We start from the raw sequence: 27,879 nt of genomic DNA, 5'->3' as shown, positions 1-27,879 counted from the left end.
CGTCACCCCCCCCCCCCCCCCCCCCGTGTCAAAACAAGACACCGACACCTCGCTTCCATCTGCTTTCTCGCCAAGCGATGCGTGAATGCCGCCATCATTCGGGCTGTCGGATGCCGTAACCGATTCCGGCCCCGGCGTATCTGATAAATGCGCGCTGATTCTGCAGTCAGTTAGCGCTCACCTGAGCCGGTCCAAAGCATCACAGCCCCCGTCCCACTCGGGTCCTACACCGTCGACTGTTGACAAAGGTAGAACAGCGCACGTTCACGTCAGAGTTCGTCAGGGTTCGTTCAAGGTCGCAAATGTTTGGGAAAGGTTCGCCAGATGTCCACCAACATTTTGAACAAAATTAAGAGTACAGACTTTGGGCTTTTAACAATCAACAGAGCTTTAAGGGTTTCTATTTTGTAATTGCATTTATGTATTGATTTTTGCCGTAGTATTGAGGAAGAACGGCGTGACACGAAAATGTTGAATTTTGGATGCGATTCCCAAAGTGAAGAGATTTTTTACAGAATTGGCTCCCCTGTTCAACGTGTCTTGACAGATTCAAGACATTCAGACTTGAGAAAGTCTTTCCAAGACAAAGCCCCCCCCCCCTAAAAAAAAATCTGCTGGTGAAAATCGTGTCATCACAAGGAGGCAGAGCAGCACTTTAATCATTAGAAATGAAACAATTAATGATCAGTAATTAACATTATCTGCAGAAATAGCGCGCCAAAATATAGATATCTTTTTTCAATGCACCCCCCCCCCCCCCCCATGCATGTTTCACCCGCGCAGGCGGATCGGTGGGAGGTTCGCAAGCCGTCACGCCCGACACGCCATTCTCCGTGGAGGACCTGAAGTCGGAGCGCGTCTTCTACGTGCAGCGCGCCGGGCAGCCGGCGCGGCAGGACGCCTTCAGCTTCTACGTCAGCGACGGACACAGCCAGACGGAGGCCTTCAACGTCCACATCGACATCCAGGTGACGCGCTCATGATGCATTTTGATTGTTTGTGATGCATCCATTTTGAAAATATCGCCCCGAATAATGATCCCAACTTTGAAAAAAAAAAAGGTCTCTAATTGTCGATGATGAGTGAACCTATGATCCAGTTTCAACAAAATGGTCTCTGTAAACATGGCGGACATGACGAGGCACTATTCACCGCCCAAGCTTCATCTTCTACTCAAAAGCTGTGCTGATCGCAAATCCATCGCGATGCAATGCCGCCATCGACAGGATCTGCTAGTTACAAACCTGAATTTCGTCTCCAACCGTGCATCTCTGACTATGTTGTGTTCGCCGGAACCCCAAATGAACGTAGATGCTGGCCACTCATTGATTCGAGCCCTGACAAACGAAGTCTTGGCGCAGGTGGCTTCGTTCCTCCGTGTTGTCAAGCGTGACCTTCCCTCCCCGGATGAATTAATTCATTCCGTCCTCTCTTTCTCTTTCGCTCACTGGACAGGGCAAGCGGCAGAGTGAACCGCTGGTGTCGGTCAGCAGCATCCACGTGGAGGAGAACTCCGGAGTGGTGGTCACCAACGCGTCCCTCAGCGTCCTGGACCAGGACACGCCGGAGAACGAGATTGTGTTCACCGTCGTCCGGAAGCCGTCCTACGGTCGGCACCGCAACGCGTTGGGGCCAATGCGATGGGGTTGTTTTGGTGTCAAATTTGGGGGAAATTCAACCTCTGAAGCTCTTTTCAACTTTGCAACGGGGAATTTGGCAAGCATATCGATCCCGAGTCTCGTGGGATCAATGTCCAAAAAGACACAGGCGGTCGGCAATTTTTTTTGCAAATGGCCACTTTAGGATCATTTTCCAGCGGTTGTGAGAGAGTTTTTGAAAATTCAGCCGCTGGACCCTGTGTCACTTAGCAACATGAAATTTGGTATGCATGTCCTTCATGACTCCCCCGACAAAAACAGCTCAAGAATCCATCTCCAAAAATACACATAAGTCGACCATTTGGTTCAAAACAGCCATTTTAGGATCATTTTCTAGCAGTTGTTAAGACACTTTGAAAATTCAGCCTCCAGAGCCAATTTCACTTCGCAGCAAGGAATTTGGTAGGCATAGCTAACATGAGTACGGCCACAAAAAAATGCCTCAACAATCCATGCCGGAAAAGACACGGAAGTCTGAGCTTTTGATTTAAAGAAACCATTTTCCGGTGATTTTCCGTGGTCCTCCTTGAGAGTTTTTGTTTTTAATTTAGCTCCCGAAGCAAGTTTGACTTAACATTGTGAAATTTGTTCGGCGTGTTTTTCATGACAGTAGCCACCTAAACGCACAGGAAATCACAGGAAACCATCTTGGTTGAGCCTCCTATTTTCCAAAAGCAAATTTGACTCCGAGCCTTGGTGGAGGTCTGCGCACTACTGCAGTGGGGCTCAGGCTATTATTTGCGCCCGCGCACACACACACACACACACACACACACACTTAACTGTTGCGTGTAGCTTCTACAGCGTGGATGGTAAATGGCTGGGACAGCGCAAAAAAAACAAAACACTTACACGCAAAGTTGAAAACAAGACATCCATTGCCAGCTGACTGCAGCCATTTCTCAAACACACACGCACACACACACACACATGCACTCAAAAATTAGCTGACCTCCAAACACTGTGTTTTCGCAGCGAAATTGTGCTTTCAATTCTTCCTGCCACACAGTGAGACCAGCAAAAACAAAGTGCTTGCCCGAAATAAGGACAAATACAGCTCTGCAGTTTGGGGTCTCTTTTTCACACAGAAACCAGCAAAGGTGCATCCGTTTTCACCCAGTGACACCAAATTTTGCAAATCAGTTCTACGTCTGAATATGTAGAAAATCGAAACTGTACAATCTACCAAATTAGACTCCATTATGTGTTCCGACAGCAGCCGTCGGGTTGTATTTTGAATTGCAGCAGAAGCGCAAAGGCTTAGGTTTGCCAACGTGATGTTCTCTCGCTACCTCCTCAGGTAAACTCCGCCGGCGTCAGTTCTACTCGCAGCCGCTGGAGAACGGCCGCGTCCTCACGCAGGGGTCCACCTTCACCTACCAGGACGTCCTGGACCGCCTGCTGGTCTACACGCCCGAGACGGTCAGCGGCGGCGTGGACGAGTTGGCCTTCAGTGTCGCCGACGGCGTCCACGCGCACGCCAGCGGACGCCTGCGCTTCACCATGGACGTCACCCGCAGCGAGGGGCCGCGCATGACCGTCAACAGGGGCCTGCAGCTGCCGGCCGGTGAGCGAGGCGCCTATTCTCTCGGTTGGGAAAGTTTGGCACCAGTCTCGCTAATCGGCGTGAATTTTGGTGGACGTTTTTTTCACATGAAAAAGTCGGAAGTCAGTTGTTTAGGTTTGAAGCGCACATACAAATTAGCACCAGACACCAATTTCAGTGATCAACATATTTGGTGGACATGTCCATCATCAGAGGACGCACGAAAAAAAAAAATTGTTTTTGAAGCAGACGTTTTAAATGTGCATTTTAGGAATTTAAAAAAATTTAGGAATTTTTAAAAAAAATTGCCCCCAAAACCGGCTTTATTGATGGACAATAAATGAGGTGGAAACGTCCAGTATAACACGACACACCAAAAAATCTCACCGACATACGCCTGAGGTTGAAGTTGACACTGAAATTGTATTCCACAAATGCTACCTTGGGAAAGTTCGCAAACATTCTTCCCAGACGCCAGTTTTTCTGAGGAAAATGAAATCGAGCAGACAAATTGAGCAGGAAGTTGGCCATTTTGCTTTAAATCGGAAGGTTTGAAACAAAAAAAAACGTATCAATAGACAAACTTTCGGTGCGTGTGTCTGTTATGTCAGGATGCATTCAAAAAAATCTCAACGTCTTCCTGAGCAGAAATTTTGGTTTGAAGCAGACTTTTACAGTCCAACCACTGTCTCCAGTTTTTCTGCTCAACCAAAAATTTCTGTCACAACAGGACACACAAACAAAGTTTCGAGTCTCTCAAGTCGGTGACGCTGAATCGCAAAGTTTTTCTTTTTTTTTTTTTTTTGACTAAGCTCAAGAAGTATATCTTTTTTTTTTCCTTTGCTGCAGGTTCTTCGTCCGGGATCACCGTGCAGAACCTGAAGGCGACCGACGTGGACTCGGACATCCTGAGGCTGCGCTACGTCATGACGAAAGATCCTCCGAGCGGCAGAGTCCAGCTGAGCCGCAGCGAAGGCTTCGAGAAAGTTTCCACCAAGGGTCCCGTGCGCAGTTTCACGCAGGAGGACGTCAACCGAGGTTGGGTTCAAAGCTCCGGCGGGCACGTTGAGATTGGGATGTCAGCGCTCTGTTGTGTTTTCCGGTTGCAGGTCTGGTGCAGTACAGCCACGAGAAAGGCGAGAAGGGAGGCGGCCTGTCGTTCAAGTTCAACCTGGTGGACCCGGAAGGCAACAAACTCATCGAGCAGTCCTTCTTCATCAGCGTGCTCGGTAGCTTGGGCTCAAATTTCCACTCCTCTGGCCGCAAGTCACCGGAACGGATTGCCCCTTATCGTTCCTCGCTCCCGTAATCGCGCGTCTGTCGGATCGCTTGCCGCCCACACCGCCCGGCCGTCTCTCCCTCTTTGCGGGCGTCCGTCCGTCTTCTCTGCTCTTGTGCAGCTTGTGTCAGTCCGCATTTATCTTCTCCCTCGCACCTCTTTGCTTCCAAACGCAAACTCAAGGGGTGGGGGGGGGGCCCTCCTGGGATAAATTGAAGCCTCAAGAACATGAAACTCGGTCGGCCTGTCTATCACGAGGCTCGCCGGAAAGTCTCAGGAAGCCAAACATTAACTGTCAAAGAAAGTCGGCCATCATTTCAGGTTGAATTGTCAATTTGGTCATTGTGAGGGCTCCTCGGAATGCTTAAAAAAAAAAAAATTCTGCTCTTTTCCATTGGAAGTCTGAAATGTGGCCGGCATGCCAATGATGAGGAGACGCACAAAAACCGTGTCAAGAAAAGACTCAGGAAGTCATTTTGTTTTGAGGTGCTCATTTCACCATCAAACCCCGAGAGATTTGTTGCAATCGCTGCCAAATCCCAACCACGTGCACGTGGAAGACAGATTGCAAAGAACATCTTGTGTGTGTGTGGGTTTTTTTTTTTATGTCTAATGTTCTTGTGTCCCCCCCCAGAGGACCGGCTGCCTCCATCGGTGGGGGTCAACAAAGGCCTGGTCCTGGACGAGAACTCTGTGAAGAAAGTGACCACGCTGCAGTTGTCGGCCAGCGACCAAGACAGCGAACCCGGCGAGCTGCTCTACCGCCTCACCAAGCAGCCCGCCCTCGGACACCTGGAGCTCGCCGCCAACCCCGGTAGGCTCAGCGCTCCCGTTCATCCATTCGCTTGTTTCACATTTAAAAAGTCATTTTGGCATTTCCACATTTCTCATAAGGTTGAATGATTTTTTTTTTTTTTTTTTGAAGGCACAAGATGAGCAAGAAAAAAAAAACCACACACACACACACTTGCAAGCAATTTTTGCCGGAGATTTTCCAAAGAGGCTGCTTATCAGGAACAGTCGAGCTGGCAATAAACCGACTCAGTGCCAGCCGTTTTCAAACCCTTCATTACCTCACCACGTGAAAATAAATAAATCCTCCGGGGCGCAGCTGGGAATGAAAGCTTCGATTCTTACAAAAAAAAAAAAACGTGAAAAAAACGTCTTTGGCATCGAACGAGTTTTTAAGTTGCTCTTCTGCTTTAAAACTCGCCATCCCTCTCATTTCTTTGTCTTTTCTCATCCCCCCCCGTGCAGCCCCACCATCAATCTTGTGAAGTATCTCTCGGCTCCCTCAAAGCGCATTTCGGCACCCAGCTTGCAGCTCATTAGCGGGCCGTGAAAACGCTTCTTGTAGCCTCTTGTGCCTAAATAGCAGAGTGATGCGGCGCCATTACGATCCCAATTAAAGATGATTATTCTTTCAAATTGTCTCGTTTATAAGCGAGCGTGTTCGTTTGAGCGAGAGACGACTTGATTGTCTCGTTAGGATGATGAAGGACGGCGGGCGCAAGAGGATGAAGACACGGAAGGAAATTGATTTGCAAATGAGGAAAAAAAAAAAGGGGGGGAAAATGAAGGCTGAAATCCAACAGAGGAAACTTTGCTGGTCTTTCGGGACCCACCGAATATTATCTTCTGACACAATTTAAGTACCCGAAACTACCCCCCGAAAAAGAGAAGGGATTCCTTTCACTATAGAAAAATACCAGACTTTCATGTAACTTTTATATACAGTAATCCCTCATTTATTGCGGTTAATGGGGACCAAAACCACTCGCGATAAACGAAAATCCGCGGAGTAGCGTCCAATTAACATAGACGGGTAAAAATGTATTTATTTTTTTAAAGTCCACAAACGGCCCGCGAGAAGCTGCAAAACAACAGCGAGCCACATAGAGCAACATATACAGTACTGTACTCCATGTATATGTAAAAAAACTTAAAATATATATATATTTTTTTTTTTATATGTTTGAAAAAATCCGCGATGCACTGAACCCGCGATAAACGAACCGCGAAGTAGCGAGGAATCACTGTACTTTAATAATCAGGAAGAGAACATAGCTTGGTTTGACCAAAAACAGCGGTTTCTGGCCGAAAATTGGAGATTGAACGCACGATTGCAAAAATCAAATCAATTGTGGAAGGGTTGAAATGGAATGTTTTACGCTATTGTTCTAGTCGGCGCAGTCTAAATCCACATGAAGAGGCATCTGAATCTTTTTCCAACCTGACGACGCAGCACCGTTTTCTTTGTCCGTCTTGCAGGCGTGCGAATCGACAGTTTCACGCAGGCCGACCTGGCGTCCCGCAGCGTCCAGTACGCTCACACCAGCCAAGAAGAAAAGCACGCCGACCAGTTCTCCTTCACCGTATCTGACGGCACCAACGAGGTAAAGGAAAGTTGGAAATATTAAGAATATGTCAATATGCTCAAGGGTATTAAATAACATTTTCCAAGGGATTGTTTTTACTTTTTTGAAAGTGAAGGTCGTAATTTAAAAAAAAATGCAAAAATGAAGACGGTACCAAAAGGTAATCGTTTTACAAAGCTATTTTTTCAATTTAAGTTTACAGACACTAAAAAGAAGTCAATTAAAACTGGAAAAAAAATTGAACGGAAAGATAAATGAAATTTGGGGTTTTTTTTGTAAGTATTGAAAGGTAGTAAATGAAGTGCAAGATGTAAATCTGTATGAAAATGTTTTTAATATTTTTTTTTGAACCAGACGTTAAAGGGACAATCTCTAAAGTTTTTTTCCACAGTATTCATTTCAATAATATGAAAAAAAAGGTTCTGTCACATGAACATAATAAGATTTTTTTTTGTGTGTAATTGGAGATGAAGTAAGGCAGCAGGCTGCCATCTTTCTGCTCTGCCTTCCCAAAGGAGACAAACTTCGCAAATGTCATTCATGCACTTATTGATGGGATACTTGCATGCTCTCTCTGAGGCACTGTAGCGGACGTGCTTCAAAACGCTCGCGTTTCGAGGTTACTTTGTTGCATTCTGTTGGTTCGCCACTAGATGTCACCAAAACATTTACCCACTGTACCTTGAAGGAATCAAAGTGCAAGTGGAAAAATATTAAGGCCATTACAAGTAAGACCTATTTTTTCGGGGTGAGATCTCAATTTTGACATCATATAATCTTCCTCTTGACTGCTCGGCTGAATTTCACGCCTCGTTGGCCTCCAGGTGGCGCAGACGTTCTACATCACCATCAGACCCGTGGACGACTCGCTACCCATTCTCACCGTTCCCGGTATGCGCGTTCAGGAGGGCGTGAGGAAAACCATCACCGAGTTTGAGCTCAAGGCCACCGATGCCGACACAGAGGTTGGTGACGCATAGATTTTTTGGGGATGGGTGAAAGGTACGGAGACAGGGGGGGGTGGGTACGAAGTTTGGCCCCAAAATTTCCAGTATTGCAGATCGTGTCAGAGGCGCAACAGATTTGAGTGTGGACCCGGGGCATAGTGTCAAAAGGTTACCCCCACCCCTCATACCCACTGTAAAAGGAAGTAGTAAAGGAAAACTGCATTTCACACCGCGTGGAAGGGTCCTCCATTTTAGCCCCGGTTCCGTCCTCCGTGCGGCAGGCCGAGTCCATCGTGTTCACGGTGGTCCAGCCGCCGCGCCACGGCGCCATCGAGCGCACGGGCAACGGGCAGCACTACCGGCCCACCGCCACCTTCACCATGGACGACGTCTACCAGAACCGCGTCAGCTACAACCACGACGGCTCCAACTCGCTGCAGGACAGCTTCGCTTTCACGCTGGCCGACGGCACCAATCTGCTCTTCGTGCTGCGGGACCGCGCCGGCAAGGAGGCGAGTACGCGCGCAAATGCGCATTCCAAAATGCCGACCAAAAATCAGCTAAGTGAAATGAAATCAATCTAGATTTTGTTGGAAGTTGTGATTGTACATTCAGTCGGAACATATCTTTAAATATGTCATGCAAAATTCAACATATGCATCTGAACTTCATATGAAAGGGAGATTTTCGTCCTTTGGTCATATGAATGACGTTTTTCGAATTTGGTCCCGTGAATATGAAATGTTGGAATGCGTTCGCGCGAGTATGACACCGGGCGTCTTTTTCAGATTGTGACGGCAGCCCCGCAGAAGTTCAAGATTGAAATTCTTCCCGTGGATGACGGCACGCCGCGAATCGTCACCAACCTCGGACTGCAGTGGCTGGAGTACATGGACAACAAGGTCCGACGGGCTCCAAACCTTCATTTCATACCCCAAGCCTTGGTGGAATCCATGCGTGCACTGAAAAGTCATTCCTGAAACCCAAATTTAATGCCGTTAACGAGCTCTTAAAAACTCTGGCTTGAAATCCAAACCGTGGCTTGAAACCCCGAGTCTTACTCGACACTTCGTTAGAAACCCGAATTGTTGCCCCAAAGCCTAACTCTGTCTCAAGAGCCCAATTTGAAATAATAGCCCTTGATTGCAACCTTTAGTAGAAACCAAGGCACAATTTTCAAACCCTAATTTGAAGCCCCAGTCCTTCCTTGACACCTAAACCCTGCTTAAAACCTTAATTTGAAACATGAATCCTTCTTTGAAAGACTTCAAACCATAATTTGAAACTCTAACCCTTCTTTTCAGTATGGACTAAAAACCATAACTTTAATTTTCAAATACAGTTTTACAACTTAACTTGAAACCCTAACCCGGTTTGAAACCTCAAATTTTCCACACAAAACCTTGTTTAAAACCCCCATTGAGAGCCCCAACACTTGTCATAAACCATAATTTGAAACCTTAGTCCTTGATATAAACCCTGAAGCAGGCTAAAGACCATAATTCTTGTTCGAAACCCTACTGTAAAACTCTTCCTCTCATTTAAAACTCCAACAAAGGCTTGAGTCCCTAACCCTGTCTTGAAATTGTCATTTTAACCCCAATCCTTCTTTGAAAGTCAACTTTTGGGGTAGGGGGGGGGGGGGCTTACTAAATGCAACTCTAAAACCTACCTTGAAACCCTAATCGGAACCCTAATGCCACCTTCAATCATTCCAGTCGTCTTTGCAATTGGTATTCAGTCACTGCACAATGACTGTGTCGCAGCACCCCCTGTTGGTACAAACGCGTCATTACAAGAGGAGCTTTGCTTTTTATTTTTCCAGATTTTATTGAATGTGATGTGTTTGTCGTGAACGTTTTTCCTCCTCAGGCGACCAATCTGATCACCAAGAAGGAGCTGCTGACCGTGGACCCGGACACGGACGACGAGCAGCTGGTCTACGAGGTCACGGGCGAGCCCAAGCACGGCTTCCTGGAGAGCAAAGCGACACCCGGCGCCCGCGTCGGCTCCTTCACGCAAGGTGGTGGCCAATCTCCGTCTTGGCTGTTGCCTTGCCCTGCGCTAACAAAAAACAAAAACATTGAAATTTAGCGAGTAGATTCTTTCCTTCGAGGGCTTTTCACAGGCAAGGCTTGGCGGTTAAAAGTCAAGGTCACAGAGAGGTCAAACCCCAAAACTGTAATCACGGCCATTTTCCACCTGATTGTCTTCGATCTTGGTTTGCTGATTCGTTTATGGTTCTGTCGGACTTTGCCCTTCAGAAACAAGGTCAAACATTTTATTTTCACGAACCCTGTTGAGTCGCAGCTCGAAATAGAGCTCTTGACACGAGCGTTCCGCATCATTCGCTATTATGTCAGCACGCTGTATGATAATGAAAAATCATCACAAATCAATGCAAAAATCACCTTGGAAGTAGCAGCCTGAAAAAGAACTGAAAGAAGGTGTCCCCCGTTGACCCCGCAGCCGACATCAACTTGGGCCTGATCCGCTACGTGCTGCGCGAGGAGAGCGCGGGGGAAACCATGGACAACTTCCACTTCCTGGTGAAGGACAGCAAGCCCAACGTGGTCGGCGACAACGTTTTCCACATCCAGTGGTCGCTCATCAGCTTCCAGCACAAAAGGTTTGCATGGCACCCGTGCGGCCCACAGGCGACCCCCCCGATTTGGATTTGCTTTGATAGCCTCTGTGATTATCGCCAAGACGAACGCTTGAAAATATTGACCGGGGCTCCACTGGACTTTATTTCTCCGCTTCGCGGCGGCAGTTACAACGTGTCGGAGAAGGCGGGCACGGTGGCGGTGACCGTGAAGAGGACGGGCAACCTCAACCAGTACGCCATCGTGCTGTGTCGCACCGAGCAGGGCAGCGCCACCTCTGGTGGCGGGGCGGGATCGCGCCCCGGCCAGCACGACTACGTGGAGTACGCCGGACAGGTAAACGTCACAAGTTAATTTCGATACCATTGGCCAATATTTTATTTGTTTGTATTTCATTCTCATTCACTCTCACGTGTATTGACTTACTTATCTTGGGCTTCTCATTTCCTCGGACTCAATTTGCATTTTCAGGTGCAGTTTGACGAACGCGAGGAGGCGAAGGTTTGCACGGTGGCGCTGAACGACGATGCGGTTTTCGAGGGCGTGGAGAGTTTCCACGTGGAGCTCAGCATGCCCGTCTACGCGCTGCTGGGCGCCAACACGCGCGCTCTGGTCAACGTCAACGACACGGAGGACGAGCCCACGCTGGAGTTCCAGCGCAAGACCTTCCACGTCAACGAGAGCGCCGGCGTCGTACGCGTGCCGGTTGAGAGAAAAGGTACACGCTAAAGACAGTTGGGGCAAAAGGAATCCAAATTGGGTCCAAAAGGGACTTACCCAGCTTCTTGGGTTACTCAGTCTCTTTATGACTAAATTTGGGCTATTTTTTTTACCCAACTGTTTTTTTATGTTTGCTGGCCTATGCTGTATCGGTGAATGATTAAAAAAAAAAAAAATCAACAAATGATTTTTATAATTTTGTAAATGAAATATAATTTGAATTTGTTGAAACGAATAACTCATTCAATTAAATAAACTTGTTTATTTTTAATAAATGTGATGCTATTCAAATGTACATTAAAATGAAATGAAAGGAAATAATGATTTTTTTTTTCAATCCAATGTAATGAATAAATGAATGGAGTCAAATAAAAAAAATAATGGAACATAATTTAAACCATTCCGTGATTTGTATTCATTTTTATTTATTTTTTTTACGTAAAATGAGATTACATGTTATTTTTTTGCTGCTGTTGAAGTTGCTTGTCCCGCGCCCAGGTGACACGTCCAGCACGGTGTCGGCCCTGTGCCACACGGTGTCCAAGTCGGCTCAGGGCAGCGGCCCTCACGCCCTGGAGTCGGGTTCCGACTACAAGAGTCGCGGCGCAGGGCCCGAGAGCCGCGTGGCGCTGGGGCCCGGCGTGGCCGTGGCCACCTGCGACGTTACCTTGGTGGACGACAGCGAGTACGAGCTCTCCGAGGAGCTGCAACTGGTGCTGTCCCAGCCCTCGGACGACGCCCGCATCGGACGCGTGGCCGTGGCCCAGGTGGTCATTGACGGGCCCAACGACGCCTCCGCTGTCACTCTTGGCAACGACACCTTCACCTATGGCGAAGACGCCGGTATCCTCGTCGTCATTTATCAAAATTGCATCATTTCAAAACGGTACACTCGAAAAACAGCTCAAACAGGGACTGACTCACGTTTTAGGTCATCCAATGGGGTTTGGTCAAACGACTAAACGACAAAACAACCCCAAAAATTATTTTGGACAACAAAAAAAAGTTGCTTGATATGAACAATTTAAAAAATTGGTTGTTTTGTGGCTAATTTCATTTGACACAACTTTATTTGGGGTCTTAAAGGAACAACCCATAAGGTTGGACCAGTCCCTTTTTTACTCGATATGGATTATTTTTAACCCAACTGTTTTTAGAGTATTTATTACAAAAACTAAAGTGTACACTCTATAGACACTTGGTTCAAAACTAATGCATGTCGGGTTGAAAAGGGACTGAGCCAACTTTATGGGTTGCTGCTTTTTGCGGGTGTTTTGTATAAAACGACCCCATTTTGCGGAAAAACATTGGGGTGAAATTGACCCCAGTAGTGGGTCAGTCCCTTTGTCACACCAAATTGGGTTCTTTTTTTTGCAACCTATTTTTTTAAAGTGTCGGAATAGTTTTTGCACATTTGGTCATCTTAGTCCCCCAGGATTCCAAAGTGCTTTCTCCAGATGATCCGCATCATGTCTACCATCTCGACTAACAGGCACCATCGAAATTCCGGTGCTGCGCCACGGCAGCGACTTGTCCTCCGTGACGTCGGTGTGGTGTGCCACCCGGCCGTCCGACCCGCCCTCCGCCACCCCCGGCATGGACTACATCCCCAGCTCCAAGAAGGTGGAGTTCAAGCCCGGGAGAACCCAGGAGGTCAGAAACGATCGCGCTTGCTCGGAAACGGGTCCAAAGTGTCAGTCGGCCTCAGCGGGTGTGCGATTTTTCTCCCGGCAGACGTGCAGTCTGACCATCCTGGACGACGTCCAGAATCCGTCCATTGAGGGCTCCGAGTCCTTCGTGGTCTTCCTGAGTTCTCCGCAAGGGGCCGTCCTTCAGGAGCCCTACGAGGCCAACGTGGTCATTGCCGACACTTTCCAGGACAGTACGTCCGCAGCGCTTCTTCTTACTTCTAACTTTTTTTTTTTTTTTACTTTATAAAGTGTAATAATTGTAATTGTTGAATTTAAAACAGTCCTTAAAGAAAGAATGTTGAGCATTATTGTGTTTAAATTTAACTTTATTGACATTTTGCGCACACACACAACTGCCCTATTTTGGGCAGCAGGGCGGTTGATTGGGAAGCACATCCACTTCACATGAGCGGAGACCGGACTCGAACCCGTGACATCTGCTCTGTGAGGCAGACGTGCTCACAAGTTGCTCACCGTGCCGCTGTGATTTCATTTCATTTTTAATAGTTGAAATTAATACGTTTATATAAGTTTTTTTTATTCAATAATTTTACTCTTGTAGATATTTCACTTTTTTTGCACATGGAAAAAAATTCTAGTTATTTCTTGAATGTTATTCACACTGTTAAATTGTAAAATATTTAATACAGTATTTACTGTGTTTTAGCATTTAATGAGATTGCATCTCTAAAATAAAATGAACGGTTATATATTCAACATTTATTACATGTAATATTTTAGTCACATGTTATGTTATTAATATTTCAATATTTTTAAATCACAATTGAAAAATTTGTAATTTTAAACTTTGGTATTTTTATTTTCCATTATATGCATTTTTTTTATTATCTGCGTGGTAGCAAAGTTTTGTGACCGTCAATGCGGGCGCGTGTCAGTTCCCAGCATGCAGTTTGAGAAGAGCGCCTACACGGTGAAGGAGCTCGACGGCGACCTGCACCTTCCTGTGGTGCGCACGGGCGACCTCTCCTTCACGTCGTCGGCGCGCTGCTTCACGCGCACCATGTCGGCCGCCGTTATGGATGACTTCCGCGAGCGCCCCAACGTGGATGAGTCGCGCGTCACTTTCCTGCGCGGCGAGAAGGTACCACCCGCCCGCCGGTCTACTTCGGTGGATAGAAAAAGACTACACACCCAATACACCCAAACAATACCATTTACTTGAGGGTGTGCATACATGCACAACCGCATTTTCTCAGTTTTGAATTTCGACCTTCTCCATTGCAAATACCTAAATCCTTTTTCGAATTGAGTTCTACAGGGTGCATGCGGCAAAAACGGTAGAAAGGTTTTTGAGTGTGATTTTTTTTTTTTCACTCTCACAAAAACGTTGCACTTGAAGAAGGGGGTGTGTTGACTTTTTCAAGCCACTCTGTCTTTCTGCGGGGGCGCTAGGTGAAGAACTGCACAGTTCACGTGAACGACGACTCGGTGTTCGAGCCCGAAGAGGAGTTCCAGGTTCACTTGGGGACGCCGACGGGGGACCACTGGAGCGGCGCCATGATCGGCGAGCGGGACGTCGTCACCGTCACCATCACCAACAACGAAGATGGTAAGTGGCACAGACAGAATATTTGTCTACATTTTGAAATATTTGTTCCAAACATTCTCTTTAGTTTATTTTCAAATCGCTCACTTGAAAGAAAAAAAAAAATAATTTTCGGAATCAGTCATTTTAAAATAGCTGAATGCTTTTCCATAATTCATCTTTAAACATTTTTTTAACTGTGAAACAATTAGGATTTTGGTCAGCATTATTTATTTATCTACTTATTTATTTATTCATCTATTTATTTTGGTAATACTTTACCGGTACATTTAAAATGATTAGTATTTGTATAAATTATAGTATTTCAATTGTTAAATTTAAATCATTAAAAATGTGAACAAAAATGCATTGTTATTGTGGCCACACATTAAAAAAAAATGAATATTAAAGATTGCACTGTTACTGTTACTGTTTTTACTCATTTTTGTAATTAAAAATACTTTTTGTTCAACTATTTTGAACAAAAAGTATTTTTTTGGTTAATTTATTTTTTTTTAACTTGTAATTTCAAGCTCCCACTATTGAGCTGGAGCAGGCGTCGTATCAGGTTCGAGAACCTCCCGGTCCGGACGGCGTGGAGGTCCTTAACGTCAAAGTGATCCGGCGCGGGGACCTGGACCGGACCTCCAAGATCCGCTGCAGCACGCGAGATGGCTCGGCCCAGTCCGGAGTGGACTACAACCCCAAGAGTCGCGTCCTCAAATTCACGCCGGGTGGGTTATTGAAGGGAAAAAAAATGCTAGGATGTTCTCCATATGGTGTTTACATGTGGAATCCCTTCAGGGATGGACCACGTCCTATTCAAGGTGGAGATTGTGTCCAATGAGGACAGGGAGTGGCACGAGTCCTTCTCCCTGGTCCTCGGCCCCGACGACCCCGTGGAGGCGGTGCTGGGCGAGATCACCACGGCGACCGTCACCATTCTAGACCAGGAAGCTGCTGGGAGTCTCATCCTTCCGGCCCCGCCCATTGTAAGCAAACCTGCGGTATTGAATGAAAGTCTGCCAACTTCATGCGAACATTTGATGTGGGGGGGTATGCAAACTACAGCCCGGCGGGCCATATGCAATCTGCCATCCTCTTTTTTTTTTTTTTTTTTTTTTTTTTTTTTAAGCGGCTTGCGACATGACCAAAAAAAAGACATTTAACATGGGCCGCAAGGTTAATTTAAAAAGGTGGGCAAAGTGACAAGGAAGGTTGTCAGAAAAATTATTGCCATTATTCCTAACAAATGTGTTTATACAGTAGTACGCTAGCCTAATGCTAACATACAAATGGAAACGCTACAGACAGACTAATTGAAAATAGCATCGAAGTAACGGTAATTTTCACCTCCTACAGTAACTGACATACAAACAGAACAAATAACAATAATCCAATCCATATATTCTTTCCGCACTGTGGAAACAGAGAGACTTCTTCTTGTTCTTAATCACGCTGGCATCTCTACCAGTAGAGCTCAGTGCTGCCTGGTAGTGGTACCACGTGGTACTGCACCAAAGTTGTGCATTTATTTATTTATTTTAATTACGCTTGCCTGCATACTGAAACAACGTGTTCAAAAATGTACCCCGCCGCCGTCCTCAGGCGGTCTCCCTGGCCGACTACGACCACGTCCACGAGGTGACCAAGGAGGGGAGCAAGAAGACGCCCTCGCCAGGTTACCCTCTGGTGTGCGTCACACCCTGTGACCCGCACTACCCCAAGTTCTCGCTGATCAAGGAGCGCTGCGAGGAGGCGGGCATCAACCAAACCCAGGTGCACTTCTCTTGGGAGGTTGCGGCGCCCACTGACACCAACGGGGCACGCTCGCCCTTCGAGACGGTGACCGACACGACCCCGTACACCGGCGTCAATCACATGGTGAGACCATCCAAACGTTTGTCTCACGTCTCAACCAGTACTCTGCCAAAACGCTACAGCGGGAGATCATTCCAAAGGGACCGGCAACGGAAAAGGCTCCATCCCCTTAGTTCTCGGTACCTCTAATAGTGTCTGGAGCGTAGGGGCGGAGGAGCTCAGAGAGGTCAGGTGGGGCCAGGCCATTTCAAGATTGGAAAACAACAAGGCCTGACATTTGAACAGGGGTGCAGAGACTTTTTACCTCCATGTATGCCAACGGTGCTGCTTCTGCATCTCGCGCTCGTGTTGTCAGGTCTTGGACAGCATCTACTTCAGCCGCCGCTTCCACGTGCGCTGCGTGGCGCAAGCCCGCGACAAGGCGGGGCACCTGGGAACGCCGCTGCGGAGCAACATTGTAACCGTGGGAACCGACGGCTCCATCTGCCACACGCCCGTCACCACCGGGACCGCGCGAGGCTTCCAGGCTCAGTCCTTCGTCGCCACGCTCAAATATCTGGACGTCAAGCACAAAGAACATCCCAACCGGTGAGAGATGGGTGTCGGGATTGGAACCGGCTCAAGTAAACGAGGCGTGCAAACTTTTGTGCTCAAGAGCCACTTTGGACTCTTAAAACGAACAGATGGGACAGGTCATGTCCAAGTGTCCAAATGTATCTCCTGCTTTCAGGATCCACATCTCGGTGCAGATCCCCCACCAGGACGGCATGCTGCCTCTGGTGTCCACCATGCCCCTGCACAACCTCCACTTCCTGCTGTCAGAGTCCATCTACCGGCAGCAGCACGTCTGCTCCAACCTGGTCACCCTCAAAGACCTGCAGGGTCTCTCTGGTAAATCCAAACTCCACCTTTCACCCACCTGCTTTCCAACAGATGCTGGAGTAAGTCGCATACGCACTGCGCGTGCAAGTCGCAAGTGGGAGCATTTCCCAAGTTACCGTAGCAAAAATCAACCAGATCAACTCAGGACTTGGGTTCAACAAGTCAGAAGTCCAATTGAGCCTTTGATGATTAGTGTGAGTTTGCCTGAAAGAAAGGTTAAAAATCTGGGTGAAAAAACAACTACCTCAAGATGCAGTCTTTGGAATGTTCATCGTAAAGTCTCGCCAAGTCAAGGAATTCAAGTCAGGTCTTTCACAAGGTTTAGCCAAGCAAGTACCCAAGTGCTAAAATGTGGAGACTTGACTCTGCCCCTCTTGAGCCTCCTAAGGAAAATCCCCTTCATTTTCCATTTGTCCCTGCAGAGACGGGTTTCCTGGACGACGTGTCCTACGACAGCATCTCCCTCGGTCCAGGCTACGACCGGCCGTATCAGTTCAACCCCAACGTGCGTGAGGCCAGAAGCATCCGGCTGTACAAGCACCTCAATCTCAAGAGCTGCATCTGGACCTTCGACGCCTACTACGATATGACGGAGCTCATCGACGTCTGCGGTGGCTCCGTCACCGCCGACTTCCAGGCACGCATCCGTTTTTACCGGGAGATGAGCCGATGGCGCTAGACCTCAAGAACGGCGGAGTTGCAGTTTCGAAGACTTGCCAGACATTCTCTTTCCTTTACTCCTGCCAGCGTAAAACAAACATGAAAATGAAAATTGTGTTGTTAGTGCCAGACGAGAACTAAAGTCCTGCAACGCCTCCATAATCTTCCTACCAAAAAGTCCAATTTTACTAGCAAACTATCTAAAAAGAAACCACATGGAGACAGTAGGCCTTACACTTGAAGCCTTGCCTGTTTTTCCAGGTCCGAGACTCGGCCCAGTCCTTCCTCACTGTTCAAGTTCCGCTCTACGTGTCCTACATCTATGTGACGGCTCCGCGTGGTTGGGCTTCGTTGGAGCATCACACGGAAATGGAGTTCTCCTTCTTCTACGACACCGTGCTATGGAGGACAGGTTGGCGAGGCGGTTTTCGACCAACCCAAACCGATTTTTGTGTTGTGCTGACTCCATTTTTTTTTTTTCAGGCATCCAGACTGACAGCGTCCTCTCCGCCAGACTCCAGATCATAAGGATCTACATCCGCGAAGATGGGCGGCTGGTCATCGAGTTTAAAACGCACGCTAAATTTAGAGGTCAGTAAATAAAACTTGAGGGTCCTGGCTTTGTCACCGGGGTGCTATTTTGGGCTTTTCTCCCCTCCTTTAGGCCAGTTTGTCCCAGAACACCACACTCTTCCCGGACACAAGTCACACCTGCTGGCGCCGGAGCACCTGGGAGGCATCGAGTTTGACATTCAGTTGCTGTGGAGCGCCCAAACCTTTGACTCACCCTACCAGCTGTGGAGGGCTACAAGCTCCTACAGCAGGTCAGCCTCTTCACGGTGGTACAAGTCGATTGGATGTACACTCTGTAGACAAAAACCATAAGACTGGTAAGACTGTGAACCGCAGGGAGACATAGTCCTGGGTCGTCCCCAGGGCCTCCTGCCGGTGGGACATGCCCGGAACACCTCGCCACGGAGGTGTCCGGGAGGCTTCCCGATCAGATGCCCGAGCCACCTCATCTGACTCCTCTCAACAGCTCGTGATCATACGTGAGGGTAGGAACGTAGATCGACCGGTAAATCGAGAGCTTCGCCTTTTGGCTCAGCTCCTTCTTCACCACGACAGACCGACACACAACAGTACCCAGACCGATTCGTGGACTGTTGAAATTGATCTGACATTCATCATCTGAAAGCTCATCCGTAGACGTGTTAGGGAATTAAGTACTTTGTTCAAAAGCTGACGTCGCAGAAGGACATGGGTTGGGACTGTCAGAACACTCAGGCCTTGAAATCTTGGGGTACAATTCTCAATTATTACAATGATTGATAGTTAGGATGGTCTGTGGACCGCTGAAAGGATGACAAACAATTCTTGGATGTTTTGCACCCTGCAGAAAGGATTATTCCGGAGAGTACACCGTCTTCCTGATCCCGTGCACGGTGCAGCCCACTCAACCGTGGATTGACCCTGGGGAAAAACCCCTGTCTTGCACAGCCCACGCTCCAGAAAAGTATGTCTCCAGCGACACAAACCTAGACCTGTTGCCGTTGATCCTCATCGGCCATTTTTTTTCCCCCTGCAGGTTCTTGGTGCCTATTGCCTTCCAACAGACCAACCGCCCGGTCCCTGTGGTCTACTCGCTGAATACAGAATTCCAGCTGTGTAACAACGAGAAGGTCTTCGTGATGGACCCGGCCAGTACAGATGTCTCGATGGCAGAGATGGACTACAAAGGGGCATTCTCAATGGGTACGGTACACCTAGAAAAACACCGGGAGACCTGACCTTGACCCTAGCTTGAGAGCAAATTCACATTTTTGGAAACTGGACCGCCGCGGTTCTTCTGAAAGAGTCACCGCTGCTACATTTGCCGTTTGGAAGCTCTTTGCTTATTCCCCCAGGTCAGACTCTGTATGGCCGTGTGCTCTGGAACCCGGAGCAGAACCTGCACGCCGCCTACAAACTACAGCTGGAGAAGGTCTACCTGTGCACCGGCAGGGATGGCTACGTTCCCTTCTTTGACCCGACGGGCACCCTGTATAACGAGGGTCCACAGTACGGCTGCATCCAGCCCAACAAACACCTCAAGCACCGTTTCCTCCTCCTGGTACCGAGAATCGCACTGCCTCGGACCTCCGAGACCTCTCTGGCATCCGTGTTCCTCGCTATGATCTCTTTCTTTCAACAGGATCGCAAGCAGCCGGATGTGTGCGACAAATATTTCCATGACGTCCCCTTCGAGGCCAACTTTGCTTCGGACCTCCCAGAGTTGAACTCTGTGGCCGCCATGCCGGGTGTGGACGGATTTACCATGAAGGTTGATGCGCTCTACAAGGTCCGTGGCCCTTTTTGTCTATACCTCAGTCCTTCCACGAGAGTATTCCTGCATATTCGCTGTTCAGCGAGCGCACATTTCCTTCTCGGTGCATATTTGCCAGTTTTGTGTTCAGTTATCTTGGTGCATAAGGAGAGAAGCTTCATTTAGACAAAAGAAGCGGGTGGGGGGTGCTCAATTACATACAGATTCACATGAGAGAGGTATCGGCAAATCTCGATCTCTTGTTGCGATGACTCAATTCGGAGCACTACTGACGATGGTGTTCAGGTGGAGGCGGGTCACCAGTGGTACCTGCAGGTGATCTACGTCATTAGTCCGGAGTCGCGATCCAGCCTGAGGATCGAGCGTTCGCTCTCCTCCCGCCCGAGCCGTCCCAAGCGCGACCTGGTGGACCGCAGCGGGCGCCTGACACTGGACGAGTCGCTCATCTACGACAACGAGGGCGACCAGGTGAAGAACGGCACCAACATGAAGTCCCTGCGTCTGGAGAGAGGGCCCGGCGGAACCTTCCACGCCCACGTGGGCCGCTCGGTGGGGGGCGGGGTGGCCGCTCTGGCCCTCCTGGTCCTGGCCGCATTGGCCACCTGTCTCCTCTTCCGGCGGTGCCACCGGCAGGCCAAAGTGAGTCACAACTACTTGGGAAATTGCAAAATGGATCTATGGCCTTTGTTGTGTTTCTATCGATGGATGGATCGGTAGATATCGATCAATATAGATGGATAGGTTTTTTTTGTTTTGCCGGGCGGTAAAGAAAAGTTCTCTCGCTGTTGCTACCAACAGAGCTGTCACTGCATGCTGTGTGATGTGTCTAAAAAGTATCAAATTTTGCTCCAAAAAAAATTGAGGATTGTGGGGAGGAAATTTGCCTTTTTCTTCGTAAGAAAGGGCTATATTATTTTATCTTTTGTAGGGGTCACGAATGACAAAAAAAATAGCTTCTTGTAAAATAACTCTTAAAAAAATCCTGCTACTTTTGCATAACATTTTCCACATTCTTTTCCGTGAAATCAATCTTTTTTATACTTTTTTCTAACTCATTAAAAGTTCATTTCATGGAAAAAAATAGTAAGAAGTATATATTTTTTAATGTGTGCAATGTTTTGATCATAAAATGAAATCTTTCTAAAAAGTCAAGGCATACCTGTATACCTTGAATTTTATTTTATTTTTCCTCATCAAAACTTTTTTTTCCTTTTACATTTCGGCTTTTTTTCCACAAAATATAATTTTAACGTTTAGATTTAATCAGATAATAAAACTTTTTACCACATAGGAATCAGACGTTTGTGCTAAAAAATATATTTTTTTGTGAAATGTAAACTCATTCTCATAAGAAGAAAAGAGGTCAAATCTCTTTTTTCCCCTTATAAAATGACAACACTGGTCATCATAAAAAAAACAACACACAAATTCTTGTTTGGTGACATTTTTTTCCTTGTTTGAAAAAAAAACAACAAAAAAAAACAATAACATTCAGGCACCAGCCAAGGCGGCGTACGAAGAGTACCCGCTGAACACCAAGGTGGAGGTGTGTATGGACAAGTGCGTGGAGAAGAACTTCAGCAGCAAGCACTGCACCGTCACCAACGTCAACGTGTTCAACCGCAACCACCAGCCCGCCGCCAACAAGGCCAAAGTCAAGCAAGTCAACCTGGAAGTCAAACTCCACAACAACCTCAACGACGGCACTGAGGTCTGAAAACAGATATTTGTTTGTTTGTCTTGTTTTTTTTTAAGCTATTTTCATATCGGAATGACATATTTGCTAATGTATTTTTGTACCACGTTGAAAAGGGAAAGCGTGTGATGTGTCAAGAACTCGGCAGCAGTTTTTGTTGTTGTTGTTGTTGCTCATTCAACTGGGCTACCTCACACATGCGCAAAGCACTCGAAAGCTAATGTTGTCTTTGATGGACCTGTTGGCTGTGTCCACACCAAGACGGCTATTTTTAAAAAAATAAGTCAAACTGAAATTTAACCTTTAAACTTGCAGTCGCTAGCTAATGTTAAAGTCGCAACAAAACATTCTCTTTAAAAAAAAAAAAAAAAAAAAAATCCATAAATGATTTTTTAAATCTGTTTCTCATTTTAAAAATTCAAACTATTGTAAAACTTTTCTTAATTAATAATTAATAATAAAACTCTCACAGTTATCGCCAGCCTCATGAGTTGAAATGAACTTAACATTTTTTTATTATAATTTTTTTCCAAGCAACAAAAGGCGCTCCAACCCGGTACTAATCATAATTATTCAAGAGAGAAGTTTTTTTAAACTTGAGAGAAATTACACCAAAAATGCTCGTTAAATTTCGTGAAAAATGTTCGTGAAAAAAATGTATCTTTGAAAATAAGCTTTTGTGCTGAAATGATTGAACCTTTTTCATGAACTCTTTACGAAAATGTTACCTTTTTCATGTACAATTTTTTTTTCTCTTGGAAAGAAAATCACAATTTTCCACGTGATATTTGTTTTCTTTTAATAAAAAAAAATCTTTTCAACTTTATTTTTACAAAATGACAATATTAATATCTTGTAAATGTACAACTTTTTCCTCATAAAATTCATTCTCCCCCCAAAAAAATGTTCCCATAAAAAGGACAACTATTTTTGGGTTAGAGCCTCACTTGTTGCTTTTAGCGACAGCCTGTCGTGCCATTTTTATACGGACAGATATGTTAATATTCTTATTATTTTTTAATACCCTTCTTCGTGTGGACATAAAAGCACAGAATTGGTGATTGTTAGCTCAGATTCTACTGTATCCAGTCATGTCACTGTAAAATAACAAACCTTAGATCAGATGTACTATTTGTCATCAAGTACCTTCTATGCTGCCGAGTGTCGATGAGATTCAAGTGCAATTATGACATCTTCCTTTGTGCCATTACTATCAATTGCTTTGACTTTTTCTACTTATTTCTGTCTTTCATTCGTGTGAAAAAATGTTTGACATCAACATAACGTAGCAGTTAATGTCCACGTTCATTAGCGTTCGACCGGCATTTGACGAGAAAGCGAAAATGATGCTCTCCTCTGCATTTTTGCAGAGCTAATTTTCTCAAAAGTTTTGTCATTCATGGCAACTTTTTTCTCAACTATTTGGTTGTCGAATAACACATTTGACTGAATTACATCTTCTTAATTCTCTTTGTTCATTTTTGTAGAACATGTGTAAATTATAACTTTTAAAAAACTATAGAGGAAAACGATTTTCTTGTAAAATTTTCATCTGAATTTCATGAAATATGAAAAATATTTTCTTGCCAAATTTCAATGAATTCTCCTCGCTTTACAACTTTTTATCTTGTAAAATTCCAATTATTAAACACACTTTCATTGCATCTCTCATCAAGGTTTGACTTTTGCTCATAAAAAAAAAAATTACGTACAATTGCAACAATTTTTTTTGTGGAAATGTAACTTTTTTCCATAAACATTCACATTATTTCTACTCCTAATCCAATTTTTAAAGTTACAATAAAATTCCAACTCTTTTGAAAATGTCACTTTTTCACTCCTTTTTTTTTTTCTCATTAAAAACAGCATGTAAAATTGCGTATGTATAATTGAACTTGAGCTAAGATGAAATGTTAATATAAAACATATTTTTTCAAGCCTTATTAAGACATATTTGTACAATGACATGATTGTTCGTTTTTCCTTTTTAATTTGTACACCGCTGCCGATATTCCAACAAGTGCCGATTAATATTTGGAAAAACAATTATCCAAAGTGTTTTATTCCTCCCCCGCGATGGTAACTAATCGGAAGTGTCGCCTTATTAACAATCAAGTGTGTGCGCGTTTGTGTGTGTGCCTTTGGAATCTTTTTTTATCCCCCGCAACCCGTCATGTTACTATGCTTTTTTTTTGTTTGTTTGTTTTGATGTGATACTACTGCTGTCCTAATCAAGTGTGAGACACCCACCGGCATTGCGAAAACAAACAAAACAAAAACAACTTGACTGCTCTCGCTTCCTGTCTTCATTTGACTGTGTGCCTATGGGAAGGAAAAAAAAGACTCCTCCAGAATGAGCAATCCTGGGAATCACACATATTTTTGGTGCTATGATTATTTTGCTGATCCGATGGACGGACACCTGTATTTGGTGCTTTTTTTTTTTTTTTTAAGTCAATAAAATGTGAAAGCCAGCTCAATGGTGCATTGTCGCCTTGTGTGTTTAGCTAACAGGTGTTGATCTGAATATTACACCTTGTCAACAAAAACACATGCACGACACATGAAATGACAATTTTATTCTTTATATTAATATTATTATTACCCCAAAATTCCCTAAAAAGTCATTTTCTTGTCAAATTCCTCATCCAATTTTAGATTTATTGTGAAACTTTTTCCTTGTAGCGTCCCCCCCCCACTCCCCCAGTAAAAGAATTGTTCTAAAATTGCACCTTTTTAACATTAAAACTTGTTTAATATTACAACTTAAACACCAACAGGACCAGCAAATATTTGGTGCTGTTTTTTAATTATCTCCAACAAAGAAGATATAAAGGGCCGCACGTGATCAACTGCTTCGCACGTCTGCCTCACAGCGCAGAGGTCGTGGATTCGTATCTGAGCCCGGAGAGTTTGCATGTTCTGCCCATGCCTGTGTGGGTTTTCTGCCGGTACAGTACTCCGATTTCCTCCCATATTCCAAAAATGTGGTTGTTTGAACGCCCCAAATCGTCCCCACATGACTTGCAAGTGAGTATCTTAGACGTTGTGTGCAACACGTTGAAGTTGCATATAATGACCAACAGATGTCATCCATTTCCCCCCCGAGCGAGAAGTGTGTCAAAAAGGAGAAGAATCCCCCCCATGCAGAAGAAGCACCCCCCTTTCTTTTTGCAAAGTGGAAGTCATGTGACCTGTCCAAGCCACGTCCCATCTTATGTAATGTCACACGTGCTCCCCTGGTCATCTCTGACCTCCTTTGTGTTCATCTGGAACTTTTTCCGCCCACTTTAACAGTCAAGAATGCTGGAGGAATGAGATGTGTGAGGCAAGGTAACTTCATGTGACACCTTTGCCACTAACCTTCAGGTTTAATCAAACTTTGACAGTGGTTAATGTATTTTTGCACTTGCATTTGCACAGCAGTTACGTTTCTAAAAATTTGCATCCGTCCCGCACGCAATTTTCTTCTGCCGAATAATGTATCGTTTTTACGTTTCGATATTAACGCTGGTTGTCTTATCTTTACACTTATGTCAACAATGAAGTGGTTCACTTCTTTTTACACTTTCAAAATGTTCTCAATGTCAACATTTTTTTTCTGATGAATGTTAAATTATTACTCTTTTTCAACTGTTTTAGCAAGAAAAAAATACTTTGCCACCACAAAATGTCAATTTTTTTTACATAAAGCTTTTTTTCCATTTAAACTATTTTCTTGAGAAATTACTTTTTATGCAAAATGCCACTTTTGTTGCTATTCAATTTACGTTTCTTGTGAAATAAGATTGCGCTTAAAATTCGACTTTTCATTACCAAATTTTGACTTTGCTACCTCACAAGATTTCAGGTTTTTCTTCCTCATACAAGTTATTGTGAGAAAAAAAGTCCCAAAAAGACCCATTGTTGGTGCAACACTTAAAAATTTTTTTAAATGATCATCTTTTATTGTAAAAAAATATAATTTTTACCAACTCAAACCTGTCGTCCAACCTTTTACATGTAAATCTCTAAATTTTCTCACCTAAAATTATATTTTTTAAAAATCTGGTTACTGAAAACAACTTTTCATCGCGAAACTATAACTTTTTTTGTAATATTTAAATTTGTATATTAAGGGTTAAAAAAAAGACCTAAATTACTGTGGGTACTAGCCAAACCTGTTGAATATGTTGACGAAACGATGGGATTTATTTGTTTTGTTTTGCGGCCGTTCATTCATTCCGCCCTCGCTCACTCGCCCCAACAACTGGGACGAAGGGGGCGTGGCCACGTCAAATTGGGTTGTCTCTCATTGGCCAACCCCTCCAGCCGCCCACTCGGCACCACATTCCCGTGGGCCGGGCCCTCTCGCAGCACGGTTCGCCTTTACTCTGGACGGCTCCGTGCACTCATGACAATTGGAGCCAGTCGCCACGAACCTGCGAAAATGGCAGCGACGAACAAGCGACGAGCCGCTGGCGCGGACGAGCCCGCCCCACGCCGCCTCGCCTGAGGCTCCGCCGGCCAAGAGGAGCCCCGTTCGCGGCTTTACTTTGGCTTACCTGCGCTCATACGGTGGCGGGAGGATCTCCCTGACTAAGCCTGTTAGCTTGCTTGCTGGCTAGCTGGTGGCTAACGCCTCGTCGCGGCGTGGAAAGCCCCCCCGACGCCGCCGCTTCGGAGGACAACCAGGCTGGGTATATATCAGCCACCGGAGGGTTTAACCACTGGACGCGGATATATTTTTCAAATTTCCACTGTTTTTTTCCCGCTGTTTTTTTTAGTTTGTATTTTTTTTCTTTTATAAAAGCAGCGCCCCATCCGAGTTAGCCGCTAGTGTCACGTAAGCTAAGCGGCCAACCCAGCCTCTTCGTCACCGTCAAGGTGGACGCTGTCACCTGCACGACCTACCCGAAAGTGGCGGGGTCGGACGGCGGTTCCCTCCCCGATGCCGAGAGCCAGAAAAGGCTCCGCTTCGGAGGAGAGAAGAACCGATATAAATAAATAGGACTGCACTTTTGTGCCAGTTTTTCTTCCGCGTTTTGTTCCAGTTTCAATTGATCGCCAGGACTTATTAAAAACAAGAAAAGATGAAGAAGTTTTCCAGAATGCCAAAGTCTGAGAGTTGCGGCGGGGGCCCCGGCGGAGCCTCCGGCTCCGGGCTCAGCAGCTACTTCGGCAAAGTGTTCGCCGTCGGCCGGTATCAAGTCACTGTGGAGGAGCTGGTAGCCGAGGGTAAGTTTGCTGGACACGCCCGTCTCTCATAAACACGCACGCACACGCGTACACACAAACACATCATCAACTTTAAGCAACTTTCCGAACGCCCCCCCCCCCCCGAAGAAAAATCGGCAACAGCTGTAGTGTCGTTCACTAAGGGGGAATGATCACAACGCCCAAGCCTCTTATGTCAACAAGCACTTTGTCAAGGTTCACTGCAACTGACGAGCAGCCTGCACTTTGTTACACTTTTGAAGCATAAAAGCAACATTTTTATTCCACCCCTACCCCACACACCCATAGTGAGGTAAAAAGTGTCATTTTGGATTCCTATTGGACACGCTGGGGGCTTTTGAGACACATTTGCACATAGAAACACACTTGGAAACCTCTCGTAAGGACAACTGATAAGGCGGTCCTTGCAAGTTGCGTATTGTTCAAGAACATTGGAGACGTGTGAAATGTACTGACGTGTAAAGTTGGACTTGCAAGAAAAGTTTGCCATATTTCACTGAGTGAGTTACCATTTTGACAATAAAAACAATTCATACCAACACACTGGGGTAAGAAAAGAATTTCAGAGAGTAACATTGTAAAAGTTGTCACTGAACCAGAGGCTGTAAGTCAAAAGAGATTCAAGTTGCTCTCTTACGCCAAGAGAGTCTTTGTTTGTGAGTAAAGTTGTCGGGATTTAGAGAGTCAAGATATAAGAAGTTTGAAGCTTCCAAATTAGTTGTCATGCCCTTATGGTGAAATTGTAATGTGACACCGAAATGTTGTCATCTTTAATCATAACAAATGCGATTTACAAAAAAATCATAGGGTAAAGATCTCGAGTAAAATTGTCATTGTGAAAAAGTCGTACAAGAGATGACAGAATCAAGTGGCGGCAATTTTGATGAACTTGATGAAGTTTTTGTA

General features: G+C 45.6%; 2 protein-coding genes across 4 annotated transcripts in view; both read left to right on the top strand.

Moving 5' to 3' along the window:
- Nucleotides 1–24,230, top strand: part of fras1 (Fraser extracellular matrix complex subunit 1) — a 98,048-nt gene extending 73,818 nt beyond the window's left edge. The window contains exons 41-74 of the mRNA XM_086111280.1: nucleotides 784–968; nucleotides 1,456–1,609; nucleotides 2,959–3,225; nucleotides 4,054–4,242; nucleotides 4,314–4,433; nucleotides 5,118–5,297; nucleotides 6,755–6,879; nucleotides 7,686–7,826; nucleotides 8,090–8,320; nucleotides 8,597–8,710; nucleotides 9,681–9,831; nucleotides 10,278–10,437; nucleotides 10,582–10,750; nucleotides 10,886–11,132; nucleotides 11,633–11,977; nucleotides 12,627–12,787; nucleotides 12,869–13,016; nucleotides 13,722–13,927; nucleotides 14,239–14,395; nucleotides 14,905–15,105; nucleotides 15,176–15,363; nucleotides 15,980–16,255; nucleotides 16,548–16,780; nucleotides 16,923–17,083; nucleotides 17,497–17,711; nucleotides 17,996–18,146; nucleotides 18,218–18,325; nucleotides 18,399–18,558; nucleotides 19,134–19,250; nucleotides 19,323–19,489; nucleotides 19,642–19,847; nucleotides 19,929–20,075; nucleotides 20,346–20,699; nucleotides 21,556–24,230. Coding sequence (XP_085967406.1) covers nucleotides 784–968; nucleotides 1,456–1,609; nucleotides 2,959–3,225; nucleotides 4,054–4,242; nucleotides 4,314–4,433; nucleotides 5,118–5,297; nucleotides 6,755–6,879; nucleotides 7,686–7,826; nucleotides 8,090–8,320; nucleotides 8,597–8,710; nucleotides 9,681–9,831; nucleotides 10,278–10,437; nucleotides 10,582–10,750; nucleotides 10,886–11,132; nucleotides 11,633–11,977; nucleotides 12,627–12,787; nucleotides 12,869–13,016; nucleotides 13,722–13,927; nucleotides 14,239–14,395; nucleotides 14,905–15,105; nucleotides 15,176–15,363; nucleotides 15,980–16,255; nucleotides 16,548–16,780; nucleotides 16,923–17,083; nucleotides 17,497–17,711; nucleotides 17,996–18,146; nucleotides 18,218–18,325; nucleotides 18,399–18,558; nucleotides 19,134–19,250; nucleotides 19,323–19,489; nucleotides 19,642–19,847; nucleotides 19,929–20,075; nucleotides 20,346–20,699; nucleotides 21,556–21,777 — 6,356 coding nt within the window. The 3' untranslated portion in view covers nucleotides 21,778–24,230. The remainder of the gene's footprint in view (nucleotides 1–783; nucleotides 969–1,455; nucleotides 1,610–2,958; nucleotides 3,226–4,053; nucleotides 4,243–4,313; nucleotides 4,434–5,117; nucleotides 5,298–6,754; nucleotides 6,880–7,685; nucleotides 7,827–8,089; nucleotides 8,321–8,596; nucleotides 8,711–9,680; nucleotides 9,832–10,277; nucleotides 10,438–10,581; nucleotides 10,751–10,885; nucleotides 11,133–11,632; nucleotides 11,978–12,626; nucleotides 12,788–12,868; nucleotides 13,017–13,721; nucleotides 13,928–14,238; nucleotides 14,396–14,904; nucleotides 15,106–15,175; nucleotides 15,364–15,979; nucleotides 16,256–16,547; nucleotides 16,781–16,922; nucleotides 17,084–17,496; nucleotides 17,712–17,995; nucleotides 18,147–18,217; nucleotides 18,326–18,398; nucleotides 18,559–19,133; nucleotides 19,251–19,322; nucleotides 19,490–19,641; nucleotides 19,848–19,928; nucleotides 20,076–20,345; nucleotides 20,700–21,555) is intronic.
- A 1,847-nt stretch (nucleotides 24,231–26,077) lies between these two features.
- bmp2k (BMP2 inducible kinase) overlaps nucleotides 26,078–27,879 on the top strand; it is a 29,030-nt gene continuing 27,228 nt past the window's right edge. For all 3 annotated transcript variants that reach the window (XR_015101045.1, XR_015101044.1, XM_086112517.1), the window contains exon 1: nucleotides 26,078–26,973. Coding sequence is in view for 1 of the 3 variants with exons in the window: in XM_086112517.1 (XP_085968643.1) it covers nucleotides 26,829–26,973 (145 nt within the window). In the remaining 2 variants the exon portion in view is untranslated. The remainder of the gene's footprint in view (nucleotides 26,974–27,879) is intronic.

This window comes from Hippocampus guttulatus, chromosome 5 (genome assembly GCF_054856545.1).
Source record: "Hippocampus guttulatus isolate MCC_2025c chromosome 5, RoL_Hgut_1.0, whole genome shotgun sequence".
NCBI lineage: Eukaryota > Metazoa > Chordata > Actinopteri > Syngnathiformes > Syngnathidae > Hippocampus > Hippocampus guttulatus.
Note: the sequence above shows the minus strand (reverse complement) of the source record. Positions and strands in the feature narration are given on the sequence as shown.